Source organism: Lytechinus variegatus, chromosome 2 (assembly GCF_018143015.1).
Source record: "Lytechinus variegatus isolate NC3 chromosome 2, Lvar_3.0, whole genome shotgun sequence".
Taxonomy (NCBI): domain Eukaryota; kingdom Metazoa; phylum Echinodermata; class Echinoidea; order Temnopleuroida; family Toxopneustidae; genus Lytechinus; species Lytechinus variegatus.
In genome coordinates this window covers 33,479,741-33,496,951 of record NC_054741.1, presented here as the reverse complement: position 1 = coordinate 33,496,951, position 17,211 = coordinate 33,479,741, and the positions used below count along the sequence as shown (strand labels likewise).

Below are 17,211 nucleotides of genomic sequence, written 5' to 3'. Positions count from 1 at the left end.
AGACCCAGTCAGCAATCTTTGAGCATAATTTACACTTGATTTTACACTCGAGCAAGAACAAAGGAAATGGTCCAGTGAATCTATTGTTCTCCTTTTGTTCTGGCTTGGTCACTCTATTGTTCTGGACTCGAGTGTAAATTCGAGTGTAAACTATGCTCAAAGATTGCTGACTGCCACTGTAGTTTCTTTAATATCCTGGAATAAGTTTATGCCATAGTGAAATGTGTCAAATTATACATAAGTTACAAGAACAGTTAGTGTTCAAGTATGTCCAAAAATCCAAGGTGGCTTCAAAAAATGGAATATAGAATAGCCCCTGTTACTAACAAATGGACATATTTCGTGTAATATCTGCCAAGTGCATATTATTTTGATATCTAAATCATGGTTTTAAAAGTCAGTAAATACATCATGTACATTGGAACAAGTTACAAGGACACAAGGACAGTCAGTAATCCAGTATGTTCCAACATCCAAGATGGCTTCAAACAATCGGGGTCTATTGAATTGGAGCCTGTTCCTTAAAAATTGACATAGTTCATTTAAATCCACCAAGGAAAACTGATTTTGGTGTTCACACTTTGGTTTCAAGTTTTAAAAGATACGTTTAGACTTGTTACAATGATATCCAGTTGTCCATTTTGCCTAAAAATCCAAGAGGGGTTTTCCGAAATGGCATCCAAAATGACTTCTATCACTCAAAAATTATCAGAGTTCATAAAACCTGTAAGAAACAATTTTGGTGTCTACACTGTGGTATGAAGTGTCCATTATTACATTAGGACAAGTAACAAGGATGGTTAGTTTTCAATTTTGTCCAAAATCCAAGGTAGATTCTCACAAGTGGATATCATATCCACTTCAAAGTAACAGTCGCCATTTTAGAATCTATTTATGGAAGCCATCTTGGATTTTCAGGCAAAATGGACAATTAGTCCCAACGTATCATTTGATCCTTGAAATCCTAGTGTAGACACCAAAACAACATCTCAATGTGTATTTAATGTACTATGTCCACTTTTAAGTAACATTAAACCCCCATTTTCAAACAATCTTTGAATTTTTGGACACATATTGACGCCTGACTGTCTGTTCAACTGGACACAATGTACAGTATTAGTTGACCCTTGAAACACTTCTGTAGACACCAAAATCATATCCCCAATGTGTATTAGTAATGAACTATATGTCCATTTTGAAGTAACAACAGTCAATTTAGACCCCATTTTGTAGGCCATCTTGGATTTTTAACATATCATTCCATTGATTGTCCTTGTAACTTGTTCTAATGCATTAAAAAATGGTTTTATGATAATGGTTGAGACATCAAGATCATATTCCCCAGACAGATATTGAACAAACTATGTCCTAATTTATTATTTGACTCTTGTAACTATGGTTTAGACACCAGAATCACATTTCACAGGCGGATATAGAATGATCTACGTCAGATTTGATTAAAAACAGTCAATTTTAGACCCCATTTTTGTAAGTCACCTTGCGTTTTTTTACATACCAGACCAATGACTGTCCTTGTAACTTGTCTTAATGCATTACTCGACCCTTAAAACTATGGTTTAGACAGCAACATAATATTCCCCAGACAGATATTGAACAACCAATGTTTATTTGTAAGTAACATTAGATATGGTTTTACAAAACTTTTTTTGTAAGCCATCTTGGAAATGTGGACATACTAGACCACTGACTGTCCATGTAGCTTGTCCTTATGTATTTACCGTTGAAATAACAAATCATATTCCCCAGACAGATATTGAGCAAACTATATCCTAATTTATTATTTGACTCTTGAAGCTATGGTTTCAACACCAAAATCATATCTCACAAGTGAATATAAAAGGAGCTATTCCATTTCCAAGTATCAGCAACCGTTTTAGAATAGTTTTTGGAAGCCATATTGGATTTTCAAACACACCTGTCATTGTAACTTGTCCTAATATTGTTAGACTCTTGAAACCAATGATTTAGACACCAATATATCATCCTCTAGGCCAATATGAAATGAGCTATGTACGCTTTAGGTATCAGCAACCACTCTAGATTCAATTTTTCGAAGCCATCTTGGATTTTTGGACATTCCAAACCACTGGCTGTCCTTGTATTTGGCCAAATGTACTACTTGATCCTTAAAACCAATGAATAGAAACCAAATTAAAGCCATTTTATCAAGTAATGGATAAATTGTGGATTTTTAGCTCACGGCAGCCAGTGAGGGCATCATCTTGGAACACCCTTGAGTGCTTAAATTATTTTTAACCTTTCAACCAGTAAGGGTATTTTTATCGTATTTGACCAGACTACTTTTCATGTAAAATAACCAGTGAATAGATTAAACTTCGTGTTGAATAGATTCAAACGTTACTTTAAAAATTATCACAGTATTACAAAATTTTCTTCGTCAAAATCAGCAGTGTAATTTTGAGGGGGCCAGATATGACGTATCGAGCAAAATTTACTTTAAATGTTCTCACCGAGCCAGCGACAAAGCAAAAAATTTCATTTTGTTTTTCATTTTGGGTACATTATTCGTAAAATAATATTTCATCCATCTCTCTTTCACTTTCTCTTTATTTTTTTAGTAATGATTTTTTTTGGGGGGGAGAAGGGTTGCTAAATTACTGGGAATTTTCTTGATGGAAACTTTCCATGGGAATAAATTTGACTTTTGTGGGAATTTTTTTTAATTTTTGGCAATTTTCAGGAATTAAAAAAAGATGATGGGAATTTTCAAAAAGTAACAATTTTCTGATATTTATATGCAGGAAATAGGCATATCCTGGCAGATGATGCTTAATAGTGCTTTGCTATCATATTTCAAGCCAAGTATGCTAAAACAGTCAGACAAGGCATGATTTCAATGATCTCCATGTAAAAGATGATTTACTGTATTTACCTTGATTTGGATATCAAGACCATGTCGACTCCTTACATAGACCTAAGATTTTGAGTTATCAACCCCTATAATCCCCTTATATATTGATATGTTGAACAGCTTTAAAACACATATCACCCCAAGACGCTTCTTCAAAATGGCCGCCTGCGAATACTTTGAACGAAATTGTCCAGCATCGAGTTTCGGGCATTTATTTGAGCCCACAAAACTCTGATACAAGTTTTGTTGGTCTTATTTCGATGCCATGTATAATGAAACAAGATTGTGCTTATCATTTAGCATTTTTATGTTCAGCACCCCCCTAAAAGAGGAAAAAATAAATAAATAAACATATTTTTATCGAAATCGGTACTTTTTTGGAGCCATTTGCATCATTAATATTCATCTTTATGTTCAGCATTACCAAAACATAAGTATTTTTGTCAACCTAATGGAACAATGCATAACACTTAATGTAACTCTTGTTCAAAATTACATGTAAAAGAGCAGGTCCAATCTTGTGCATATTAAGTTAATTTTATTGTATTTTCCGTCTGTCCATTATTTTGTCAGCTATAGTTTTTTTTGGTAAATTAAATGTTATGTTATTGCAATATTAATGACTCAATATGTTATTTATAAACAACAAAAATGTACGCGTATCTTTGGCACCCTAACTTTAGTAAAAAATAAATGAAATATAAGATTCTACTAGGTATTTTTTTAATCAAAGATGGTCTTTTCTGGAGGAAAAATGATCCGTTGCCATGGCAACCGAACACACATTTGCAAACATTGATATCATTAAGTTCAACCGTTACCAAGGCAGCATCAGTTTTATCATGCTATTGTACTCATGCAGAACACTCACTGTAATTTTTGTTCAAAACTTAATGACTGTTCAAACATTATGTAGATTAAGTAAAATTTTATTTTACATTCCACCTGACCATTATCATTTCAACAGTGTAATTTTTTTGTATTTATAAATTACATCTTAATCTCAATGGCTGAAGATGTTATCTACATATTAACAAGAAGCACATATGCTTAGCACCCTAAAATTAGGTGAAATGAAAGAAAAATCAAATTTTACCATGTTTTTGTTTATCAAAGTTGCTTATACTTTTCTGGGAGGAGGGGAACATTTGAATTACTAACATTTGAATTACTAATATTTATCATTAAATTCAAGTATTACCAAGGCAACATCAATTTATTATTCTAATTAACTGCAGAATACTTTTTTTGTCCAAAATTAAATGACTGGCCAAACCTTTCACACATTGAGTTATATTGTATTTTCCACCTGTCCATGATATTGTCATCCAAATTAATATTTTTGTAAATTAGATATTATTTGGTTGTCATGTCAATAGCTTTAGATGTTATTTAAACATTTTGCACCAAACATATCGATGTTTAACACACTAAGATTAGGGGAAATGCAAGAAAAATAAGATTCTATAGTCTTTTTTAATAAAAATTGGTACTAAATGATCCGTTGCTATGGCAACAGGCCATTTGCAACATTGATTTTTATCCTTGAATTCAAGTATTACCAAGGCAACATCAATCTGAATCATTCCAATTAGTTCATGCAGAACACTCACTGTATCATTTCCCCTAAATTAATTGATGAGGTCAAACTTTACGCATGTATATATAAGTTAATGTTTATTGTACTTTTCACCTGTCCATAACCTAGTAATCCCTGTTGTTTCTTTTTTTAAATTAGATGTTATCTGGTTGCCATGGCAATGACTTAAGATGTTATATTTATAAATTTAGTCACAAACATATCTCGATTAGTACTTAAAAAATTATTGAAAATGGAATGATGATCATACATGTATTCTACATTTTTATCATTTTTTTTCCTTTCTAGAGGGAAATAAGCTGTTGCCATGGCAACGGGTTCTTTACAACATTGTTTCTTTTCATTTGATTCAAGTATTACCAAGGCAACATCGATCTGTATCATTCCAATTAGTTCATGCAGAACACTCACTGTATTATTTCCCCTAAATTAATTGAGTAGGTCAAACCTTATGCATGTAAATATAAGTTAATTTTTATTGTACTTTTCACCTTTCCATAACCTTGTCATCACTGTTGTTGTTGTTTTTAATTAGATGTTATCTGGTTGTCATGGCAATGACTTAAGATGTTATATTTATAAATTTAGTCACAAGCATATCCCGATTAGTACCTAAAAAATGATTGAAAATGGACTGATGATCATACATGTATTCTACATTTTTATCAATATTTTTACTTTACTAGAGGAAAATAAGCTGTTGCCATGGCAACGGGTTCTTTGCAACATTGTTTCTTTTTATTTAATTCAAGTATTACCAAGGCAACATCAATCTGTATCATTCCAATTAGTTCATGCAGAACACTCACTGCATTATTTCCCCTAAATTAATTGAGTAGGTCAAACCTTATGCATGTATATATAAGTTAATGTTTATTGTACTTTTCACCTTTCCATAACCTTGTCATCCCTGTTGTTGTTGTTTTTAATTAGATGTTATCTGGTTGCCATGGCAATGACTTAAGATGTTATATTTATAATTTAGTCACAAGCATATCCCGATTAGTACCTCAAAAATGGTTGAAAATGGACTGATGATCATACATGTATTCTACATTTTTATCAATATTTTTACTTTACTAGAGGGAAATAAGCTGTTGCCATGGCAACGGGATCTTTGCAACATTGTTTTTTTTAAATTTAATTCAAGCATTACCAATGCAACATAAAGTTTTATCTTTATAAAGAACTCCTGCAGAACACTTTCTGTAGTTTTGGTTCAAATGAGGGGGTCAAAACTAAAGCATACAGATTAAGTCAATTCCAGTTGATTTTTCCACCTGCCCATTGTCTTGTCAACCATGTTATTTTTGTAAATCAGTTGTTATTTGGTTGCCATGGCAATGGCTTGAGATATAATTTAACATCTAGCAACCAAAATATCTTTGTTTAACACTGTAAAATTAGGGGAAATTAAAGATAAATCATATTCTACAACGTTTTTTTAATCAAAATTTTATTTTTCTGGGGAAAAACAAGCCGTTGCCATGGCAACGTACCAAATGGAACTATCTTGTTGATTTTGAATGTTTCTAAATTCTATATATATTTTATCAGAAGCTTGAAAATTATCATTTTATTCATCTATATCATGTTTATTTACCATTTACATGGGAATGTATGTCATTTCTGAGAAATTATTCCGTTGCCATGGCAACGGCGGAAAATGGCATTTTTAAATTTACCTCCCATCTTTAAAATAAATCTTACGGCATATACTAATACTTGTGAAAGTTTCATGCTTTAGTCAAATTTTGCACAATTGTTCGGCTAATCCGCTCTACTATGTACAACAATTATATTCAAGATTATTGAATATAATGGAGGAGGCTGCTAAAAAGCGGAGCTTGTAGAGTGCATCTTCCTAATAAATATTCTTGTAGTTACATAGCATATAAAAATCAAAATAACAAAATAACAACTTGAGCATGAACCAGTTAAATTAAAAAGAATTAGGGGAAATTAAATAAAAAAGGAAATAAGAAAAAGAGAGAGTTTAAAGGTCTCCAGAATCCAGCCCCAGCACTCACAAATAGACCTCGATGATCAACAGGAAAACAAACGAGATGGAAAAGTGTATGTCACATGATAATCATGTTTGATTAAAAAAATACAAGAGTTTGAGTGATGAAGAGTTAAATTCAATCTTGGAGAATTTTTTGGAATTTATATTTGAAAGAATTAAGGCTTGGTGATTCTTTGATGTTATTATTAATCGTTGCCCGGAGTCTAGGGCCTTCAAAAGTAAAAATTGATTTTGCAAAGATGGTCCGGGGTAGTGGTAAATGGAATTCATCTGATTTGACGTGTGGGATATTTGTGAAGAGTTTTGTTTTTGTTAAATGAAGAACTAAATACATGTATGGGTGGTAATTTGTTGTCTATTATATTTTTTCATGGCTCGCCATGTGCTGGGTAAAAGCAATGTAAATGTCGCGCAGCTCAATAACCACTACTTCCCGTGCGTTCAGGCGTGCTAAAATGGAGGGGGAAAGAACAAGAGATTTGAATGAAAATGTACAACTATATTAAGAAGGTATAAAGTGATACAATGGATTTTGTTGTTGTTGTTATTGTTTTTTAAATGCTGAATAAAGAATATTCCAGCTTACACCATCCTACGTACATTGGTCGACCACATCGGAATGCAGCACGAGGAAGACAGGCAGCGAGGTTTCCTACATTTATGTGAAACATGCACCAGGCAACTCAAGATGGACATTTAAGGACAAACAACCATGTCGAGGGCTGGCACCGACGTTTCCAGATGGGTGTCGGTGTCCACCCTTCATTTTGGAGGTTTCTGACCGCGTTCAAACAAGAACAGGCAGTCAACGAAGTCCAGATCAGCCAAATACAGGCGGGGATGCCACCACCACCAAGTAGGAAGGTCTATCAAGATGTTACCAAAAGACTCGTCAGGCTGGTGACAAACTATGACCAAAGAGAAATTTTAGATTTCTTTAGGGGCATGGCCCATAACCTCAATTGATTTACATATTGATCATGTTTATGTTGCCTTAGGATTGGTATATCATTCATATCATATGTCATTAAGCACAACAAGTAAGACTCACTCAGGAGCTGCTTCTACTCCTACAGGTTTATCATCAAGTACAAGTAAGACTCACTCAGGAGATGGTTCTACTCCTACAGGTTAATCATCAAGTACAAGTAAGACTCACTCAGGAGCTGCTTCTACTCCTACAGATTTATCATCAAGTACAAGTAAGACTCACTCAGGAGCTGCTTCTACTCCTACAGGTTTATCCTCAAGTACAAGCAAGACTCACTCAGGAGCTGCTTCTACTCCTACAGGTTTATCATCAAGTACAAGTAAGACTCACTCAGGAGCTGCTTCTACAGGTTCATCAAGAACTACATCAAGAACTACATCTGCCGTGAAAGGCGTGATGAAAGCAGTAAAAGCTAAACCTGTTACTTCTGTGAAGGTTAGCACCTGTACTACGAAGGGAACTGGCATGAAAAGCAAACCAGCTCAATCTTGCATATCATTCTTTGCAAAAAATCCACCAGGAGTTGCTTCTACCACAAGTACATGTACCAAAAAAATTGTTCCAGGTAATAAAAGTAATCCAGTTAAACCCAGGTCATCAGTGAGAGCTTGTTCTAACAAGGATGCATCTCTAAATAAATCTGTGCAAGGTACAAAGAAAAAAAATGATGGACACAAGAGAGAAGGCAAAACCTAAAGGAACTGAAGGGAAGAAAGTGGACCATAAACCTGCTCTGACAAGACCAGAACGAGTTGTAAAGGCACTAAGTACCGACAGTACTAAACTTTACTGTCTCTTTTATCTGCATCTTTACCAATTTTTGAGAAGGTAAACACAACACTGCAAACTGATGCCCCATGCATAAATGTGATGAAGAATGTGTTACTGGAAAAATACTGAAGACTCTGTTTGTAAGGTTCCTTACACCTGTTGCAATGAATGCATACAAAGACAAATTTTATCAGCTACCATTTGATGACCCAGTTCACCAAAAAGATGATCAAGATTTGTTTATTAGAGAAGCAGCAAGGAAATGGGAACATAGACATAGCAGCTTTCTTCAAGTCTGTACGATGCTATGACAGAAATTCCCATATAAGGATCCTGTCATATGTAATGCAGAGCTTGCAGATATAAGGAAACGAGAGAATGTGAATTTTGAGTGTTAGATACTTTGCTGAAAGATTCAGCTGCCTTGGTGTGAACACTAATGTTCAAATGGACAAACTGGAGGAAGAATTTCTAGCTTTCCAAGTGGATGACTTGCCAAAAGAAGTGATTGACTGCCCTCGTGATGATGAACAGTGGCATCTGATAGGACAGCTCAAAGATCTGAACATGAAGATAAAGTACCCTTTACTATCTGGACTTATGAAGGCAATATTAATAGTGTTTCATAGCAATGCTGATTGCGAGAGAGTCTTTAGTTTTGTAACCAAGGCAGACGAAATTCTGAGATAGTATGAGCACTGAAACACTTGGAGACATTGTAATCCAGAAGTACTTCATTGCTGCTCGAGGTACTGTCTGCTATAGGCAAACTCACTCATCATCTCTGTTACAGCGGTGCAAGAGTGCAACCTATAGGGATCTTCAAACAGTTGCTGGTGCAAGTACTTCTAGTTCAAACTAAGATTGGTATGAAGGCAAGTGTTAAGATTTACAAAGTGTCTTTCAAATTAATTCTCTCATTAATTTTTTCTAATACATGCTCTACTCTTTTCACCTTTTCATTTTGGTTTTGTTTACTAGTTCAAGTTAAGGATATACATGAGAAACCTGCTTGTGTAACAAAGGCATATATTTAATGCAAGTGTATGCACTAGATTGAACTATTTGGGGGCCAAAATCGAAAAAAAATGCCCCTACCGCTCTGATGCTGTGCTCCCTCGTACAGTTGCAATTATTTTAGGATTTTTCTTTTGGAAATGTTGGGAGGTCTGTATAAAGTCACATTTTAATCTGGAAATGTGCACCAATTGTTTCATAATTCATAGCTTCTTATTTGTTGAATTGTTTTAAATAGCAGTGTTAGTGTTGATGGTTGCGTTATCGACTTTCATTATTTCTACCTATGAATGTGTCTTTTGAACAATTTATCTATTTTCCTGATTTTTTTTCTTGAAATTAAACCCAAAATCAATTTTTAAAAATCAGATCAGTTTGAATCAGTGATATTCAGTATTTGTGGTTATTATGTGTAATTGTGTCCTTTCATGAATGTTCAATTGTTCTATAAAAAATATGAAAACTAGTATGAGGGACACTTTACATATTGTCTGATGCATATATGCATAACCAAATGGGAGGTTTGGGGTGCAAGCCCTGAAGTAAAAAAAAAAATTAGTGAGAAAGAGAGAGAGAAAAGGAGAAAGAGCAATATAAAAGAAAAAAGGAAAGAGAAAGTTACTAAGATAAGATGAAGTAGAAAATATTTTGAAAACGTGTTCCACCGGCCAAGACTTACAATGGGTCCCACTCAATTCTAACATCGATGCCGGAGAGGAGGGTGGTCCTCAGAGGCAATTGTTCGGAGAGTAATTGTCCTCGAAGGGTAGCTTTCCTCAGACGGTAATTGTCCAGGGGGTAATTGTCCTCGGGGGTAGTTGTCGGGGGGGGGGGGGTAGTTGTCCTTGGGGGTTATTGTCCTAGGGGGGTAATAGTCCGGGAGGTAATTGTCCGGGGGTAGTTGTCCAGGGGGTAATTGTCCGAGGGGTAGTTGTCCGGGGGGTTAATTGTCCTAGAACCCATGTATGTACATATTTACTTCAAGGCCAATGTGTACCAATTTTACCCAAGCAATAAGGAAGAGTAGTTACCTCCATTTTCCATTATAATGGCAACAAAGTACCTGAGAAATTTGAAATATGTCTCTCACACATCTTCATTTGGAGATCAATGTTGTGTCACTGTCAACACAAAAGGGTATCACAGGTCAACGCATAAAGACTACGAAAGTAATACAGTGATTGTTCGATGAAAGTGAAGTAGATTCTTGGACAGAGGTAATTGAAATATAAAAGAGGAATTTCTTACATTGCTTGATGACGCACAGACAGATGCTAGAGCATCAGCACTCATAGCTTTCCAGAGTGATGAATCTTGCAGATCAAAACAACACAGGTCAACGTTATCAGATGGCTGCAACAAGATGTAAAAATCAAAGCACAATGTCAATTATAATCCACAACTTAACCGACATAACCCATTATTATACCACTGTACTGTACAAAGCACTGCAGAATACAGTCTTCTCTCAATTGAATTGAATTGAATTATTTTCATACTTCACAAGATAGCAAAATAATGCCAAAGTCAAGATTTGCACAGATGATACACTGGAGCGTTGTGGCCCAGTGGATTAATTAGTCTTCTGACTATGAAACAGAGGGTCGTGGGTTTGAATCCCAGCCATGGCGTAATTTCCTTCAGCAAAAAATTCATTCACATTGTGCTGCACTCAACCCAGGTGAGATGAATGGGTACCTGGCAGGAATTTATTCCTTGAAATGCAACTGTGCTGTAAAAAGCTGCAGGACTAAAGCCATGGTAATAATATCCAAGACATCTTTGGAAGCGCATAGGGACGTTATGACATAATGTGATATGCGCTATACAAGAAATGTGTTGTTATTACACTGTAATAGATGACTTGGAAATGGTTTTAACGCTTGCAACCAGAAGGTAAAGCCCTGGTTTTTTTTTGTTTTATTTAATTTGACTAGTTGTTTATAAACCAAGCTCAAGAACACCAATATAACACTCAGGAAGATGGATTATACCATTCTATTTATGTTCCTTCGTTGTGAATAGTTTTAGCCAGATCCTCAGACATCATGGAATATTTGTATATGTAACAAGCCACCACAATTAGTTTCCCAAAATGAATTTGGAGAATTTTATTGAGTTTGAACAAGCACATCCTAAGCTTTAAAATGATATATGGTTCATCAAACTTGATCAACAATAACTCACCCAAATACTTGATTGAATGCAGGGAAAACAAAGCGAGAGCTTCAGAAAATAAGCAAAAAACAACATTTGAAGTTTGTGTTCACTAAAGCATGAGATGTGCATACTGTGCCATTTCAATGAAACTTCCAAGCAGTCCGAAAAGACTTGTGTCAAGGAAACTCTTGTATCTTGTCTTCTATTCAACTTTACAACTCGAAATTTTTTACAATATGAAGATGAAGAAATACTCCTTCAGACCAGCTATGTTTTTAATTTTGGCTTTTTGAAGACCAAGAACCTTCCCTGGCGACTTATTGGTGGTTTGGGGGTGGTTGGTCACATATATTCTACCTACCTGGCAATTGGCAAAGAAGTTCTTGTGATTGAAGATGCAGCCCACTGTCCTGTAAGGGTACTGTGGTCTAGGTTGTTCTACTGATGGGGGATCATTTGGATTCACTCGTTGATGAATATACCTTGACAGAAATAAATGATGTGCAAACATGAATTGTCCATCAATACATGTAGTGAGTCAACCTCGCAGAATTTACATTTACTTAGTAATTTACATGGATTAATGATGTAACATTGTTGATAATGATCTAATGATGCATTCAATTCACATGGATTAATGAAGGAGTGTTCCTAATAATGATCTACCATCTACAAGGCACATCAGGGCCCTGTTGTACAAAGAGTTGATATTGATCCGATAAATTGCAACTATGGACGGCCAGCAACGTCAACATCTATTATGTATGTTTCTTCAAAATATTTTTCTAGCTGTGATGTATATTCATGCATTCATTTTTTTTTTGAAAATTCACTGCGCTTCTCATTGCATAAAAAGGACACTGCAATTTTTTCATAGAAAAATTATGACACTGATGGATTTCCATAGAGTTACGTCTTCGTAAGCACTTTAGCAAATATCAAATTACCTAGCTAAAAAATTAATGCATTCAAGAAATAAATTCTACATAGAATAAATCCTACTCACTATGCCACAGAATTACAATCAAATGGAGCTGTTTTAGATGAATACAATGACAGAAAGGGCATAAAAAGAGGGCAAAATTCAGTTGCATAGACTGAAAATACCAAGGCTTCAATAGACTTTAGAATCAGCTGGTATTTGATTAAGGAATGTTATAAAATACCCTGAACTAACGTTGATTTCATTTCATCTTCAAGAATGTTGCATCTGACATGAAATCGTTCTGATGCGGAGCAATTCCTCTCCTTTTCAAATCTCAATCATATGAATAAAATAAACATATGCAAATTTTTAATAATGTCGCTATAAAGAAGCATGGATATATTACCTCTGACAGGTCAAGCTTTCCCAAAAAGTGACCAGGCCATCTGACCCCAAGGTCATGACCCAAGAATGAGCCTGACCTTTGCCCTTTGTGCCTACACAAACGAAGGCATTGAGACCAAATCCCAGAAGGAAGTTACACAGTAAAACAGCATGATCCTCGCAGTCCTGGATAAGACAGAAAGAGAATTTGACACATAAAATATGAATTAATGAAGTGGGAGCATATGTACTTTCTTTCTCTGAGGAAAGAATGGGACAGTGACGATACTTATTTGAAATATTTGTAAATTTGAGGGAAATTTTACAATGACATAATCACTAAAATAATCAAACTTTATACGAATGTATAGTGTAATTATTACAAAATTAAATTTGTTTTGTTATGATATCATATGAATTATCTGCAAACATTACTCAATGGGAAAAAAACAAAACATCATGCAAAGACACTTCATATCACAACATATACATGTAATGTCATTAGCTAACTTCTGAAAAATACTGTTTTTAATCATTCCTTCTTAAATACAAAACACCATTTTATGAAGCTGATCATTTCCTGTCGGGCTAAAAGAATAACAGCTACACAATAATCTTTTTTCAATTTTCCTTACTACACTATGTGACTATAGAAAATATGACTTTCAGTTAGGCAGCTTTAACACCTGCCAAAATGCCAAACTTAAAAGGTTAAAGATTGCAGTTAAAGCCAAAAATTAATTCATAAGAAAGTCTTTGAAAGCAATGTTAATTGTCACCCTTTCATCATAGACCTCTCATAAACATAAACGTAAACTTATTTTTGTGAAATCATGAAATCTTAAGAAAAAACTGACAACACTAACATAGAAAAGCATATGTGGTACAGTGTATTAATTTTGCTTGGGAAAGTACCAGACACGTGTTTGTTTTACTCATTTCTCAGTAATTGCACACTTTTCTTCCAGAGCCATTTGGCACATATTTTTCTATATAATACTTTTTATTTATATACCATCACTTGGATGATCAGTTTGTAGGATTATGATTGAACTCATTTTGAGATTGATAATACTACAACTGGCATTTCTGTTTAACCCTAACTCTCCCGGGGGGGGGGGGTTATGGCCCCCCTCGACAATTTTCACGATATATCTACTGCGCAAAATTTTTTGACCTCGCCACTCACTGACTTTTTACTTTCAACTCGCACAAATTTTGAGACAAAATTTATGACGCCCGGGTCATGCAAATTTTTGTTGTGATCGCGCAATCCGCGGCTGAGATCTTAAGGGGGACATAATGCCCCCCCCCCCCCCCCCCCGGAACGACAAGAATCAAAATACATGATGTGATGTCAGCACTGATGGTCTACTGGACAGTGTACTAAAAAAAAACAACCACCATGTAAAACATACCCCTTTGTTTTTGGAAAGGAAGGAATGGACACTACTCCACATCTCTCTAGATTGGCCACCCCCTACAGCAGATACTCTCTCATAGCCTATGATACTGACAAAGCGGGCTGCATGACGGGCTGAGTCGAGGAGACGTCCCCCACGCATTGGCTTCACGAAGGCACACACCGGTCTGTTCACACCATTCTCATCCTGATTACAGAAAAGAAGAAAAAGGAAAAGGAATTAGGTAAAAGGATAAAGTAAAAGGATTGGGCTTGATCAAATACTGGATTGCTCTGCATGAGGATGTAAACCCTTTAGAACCAGAATTATCATTATTGTCTTCACCTAGTCTGCAGGCACAGACCCTGAGTGAAATTTTGATGAATAAGTGGGTCCTCACACAAGACAAGACTAGCACATGTATGTAAAACTTGTGAGAGGGGTTTATTTCTGATTCTTTTAATGCCAATTCTTCCAATTGTCAACTCGTCTTGTATCATTTGGTGTACCATCAGTTCGTCCACTATCCACAAGGTCTAATTGCCAAGTCGTCCACTCACCATTTCTTCTAATAACCAGTTGGTCCAATAGCCATTTAGTCCATATACAATTTGGTCTAATTGGACAAAGTGTTAGCTGTTGCATGAATGAAAATGGAATGGTTGAGATGAAATGGTCATAGACGAAATGGTGATTAGATGAAGTGATGATTGGACCAAATGGTTGTTAGACGAAATGTTGGACGGAATGGCATTAGACTAAATGAAATTAAACCATGTGGTGAGTGGACGAGTAGGCAGTAGACGAATTGGCAAATTACCGTGAGAGAGGGGGCCTTCAGTATAAAAGTCACAGTAGGCTACATAGTCAGACCACCTAATTCAAGTGAAGTGTTTGCACAGCAGCCTTCACCACCATGATCCCCATCATCAACTTACAACAAAATTATTGAAATGATCATACAAATAATGCTAACAATTGAGTTCATTATACCATCTATACAAACTCGAGCTCTTTTCAAACTACTGCACAAAATTTTGGGGCAAGTGCCATGGATTAAACAGAGCCTCAACTAGAGCAGATAGAGCTGTCATGAACGAAGGCTGACGTGCATCATTTGCTTTATGCAATGGTGATTCAAGATCCTGTTCTTTGGTAAAATAGAACAAATAAAAATTGATACTAACCTGAGCAAATATTTTGACTAGTCTGTTCTGATGAGTAGGTCTGATTTGTAAGAACTCTCTCCACCACTGCTTGGCATATACCAAGAACAGTCGCTCTCGCTCAGCGATTCGGTTTCTCTCCAACGATATCTGAAATTTGAGATTCTTTTATTTACATGACTTGATATGATTAGCTTGATAGATCCTCACAAGCAGTGGTTAATTTGATCTAAAATGCATACTTACAATACAAGCTCACAATAATGAAATATAAATTGCTTATACTGAAGAAGCATACACATACAAAATAATGTGTCTGATGATATGATTTATTGGTAAGAAAAAACATTCTCAATTATCTATGGATTTTGTTTCTCACATTACCAATGGGGAGCTGCTTGCATATGACATCACAAAACCCAAACATAAACATCTATAACACAATAAACACAGTGAATCTACCTTAACATCGTTTTCATTTTCTGCTTATTATTAAAACCAACTTCATGCCAGGGTGAACTTCCCCTTTACGCGTGGCTGGTGACCCTTTCTTAGGTGCTATTTCAGAATCTAATAATATCTAAGCAAAAAATGAAATTGATCATTATTTAGATTAAAAGTTGCATGGTTCACAAGGATCTGGATGGACAACTCCATATTTCTCAAAATTTGACTAGCTTCCAGGAAATGCACTCCCCTTGTGCTATGATCAGATTGAAAATTTTGGGCATATGATTTAGCACAAAAAGGAGCTGTAAAAACCAATTGTAAAGACAAATATAAACTTACAATCAGCTTTATGAAACAATCCCCATGAACCAGTAACACAAAGGTTAGCAATTAATCGCTAAATGAAATGGCCTATTAAGGTCATCTTTGCATGTGCATTTTGCTCAATAGACTGACTGGGAACCAATGAACATTGCTTTTCAAATTAGAGATTAATCACTGACCTTTGTGTTACTTGGCCCAAGGTCTTATACACCCAAAGCCTCATCCTGATCCTTAGGCAATGGTTTATATCTTACCTGAGTAGCAACAACTTCGTCAGTCAGGAGTTGGTCCATTTTAGGCAGCAATTCTAACTTGACTTCGAGAATACCCACTGGAACCTTAGACTCAGAACCTGGATAAAAATGGAGAACATACAACAGGTTATGTAAACGACAAGTAGTGAAATCTGGTGATGGCAGAACTGACACCAACACCGTACTTGAAAATGAGGCTGGTGTTCAATTGGCATTGGGAATGCGGCATATTTCTGGCAGTCAGTGTTGATGGCTGCTGTTGAATGCCATCAGGTGAACCTGGACCTGAACCATATAGTATTGGCTTGAAAATTTCATGAACATTAATCCGAATAATCCAGCAACAAGCTGCTCCCATGAAATATTTCCTTATTATGTCGACCTCCAAAACTCACCTGAAACTAATACCAGCCTGTAGTTCTTAAGTAATCATGAAAGCAAGATGCCGGATCACCCCTGTCAACTTACCTACACCTAAAAGTTCGACAGGAATGTTCTGACTGCCGGTAGGGGTGCTAAGAACAGTTCTCCACTCAAGAAAGTGTGATGACAAGAGAGACGTCTCTCCCGAAGGATCCGTCTTGACGAGTACCATGTGGATGGGTTCAGCAAGTGAAAGGAGGGTTCCAGCATCGGCCATTCTTGCAGCATCTCCTGTGAAGACGATTATTGCATTTGAACTGTATTACTCCTTGGGCTAAACATTCATATCAATCATACCTGGATATGAATTTAGAGGGGCATTTGTGTGGTTCAAGGAAATTCTGAGTGGTTTTGTAACAAATTTTCCACTACAAATTACTACTGCCGACACATTTTTATAAAACAAATAATACCCAGGTTTGAA

At 35.7% G+C, this 17,211-nt stretch overlaps 1 protein-coding gene across 1 annotated transcript in view; it reads right to left on the bottom strand.

The window, feature by feature from the left end:
* Positions 1 to 17,211, bottom strand: part of LOC121407908 (centrosomal protein of 76 kDa-like) — a 53,425-nt gene that overhangs the window by 29,129 nt on the left and 7,085 nt on the right. Inside the window, exons 4-10 of the mRNA XM_041599151.1 lie at positions 16,833 to 17,018; positions 16,365 to 16,462; positions 15,358 to 15,486; positions 14,186 to 14,377; positions 12,790 to 12,953; positions 11,820 to 11,940; positions 10,547 to 10,651 (exon numbers count right to left, since the gene is read on the bottom strand). Coding sequence (XP_041455085.1) covers positions 10,547 to 10,651; positions 11,820 to 11,940; positions 12,790 to 12,953; positions 14,186 to 14,377; positions 15,358 to 15,486; positions 16,365 to 16,462; positions 16,833 to 17,018 — 995 coding nt within the window. The remainder of the gene's footprint in view (positions 1 to 10,546; positions 10,652 to 11,819; positions 11,941 to 12,789; positions 12,954 to 14,185; positions 14,378 to 15,357; positions 15,487 to 16,364; positions 16,463 to 16,832; positions 17,019 to 17,211) is intronic.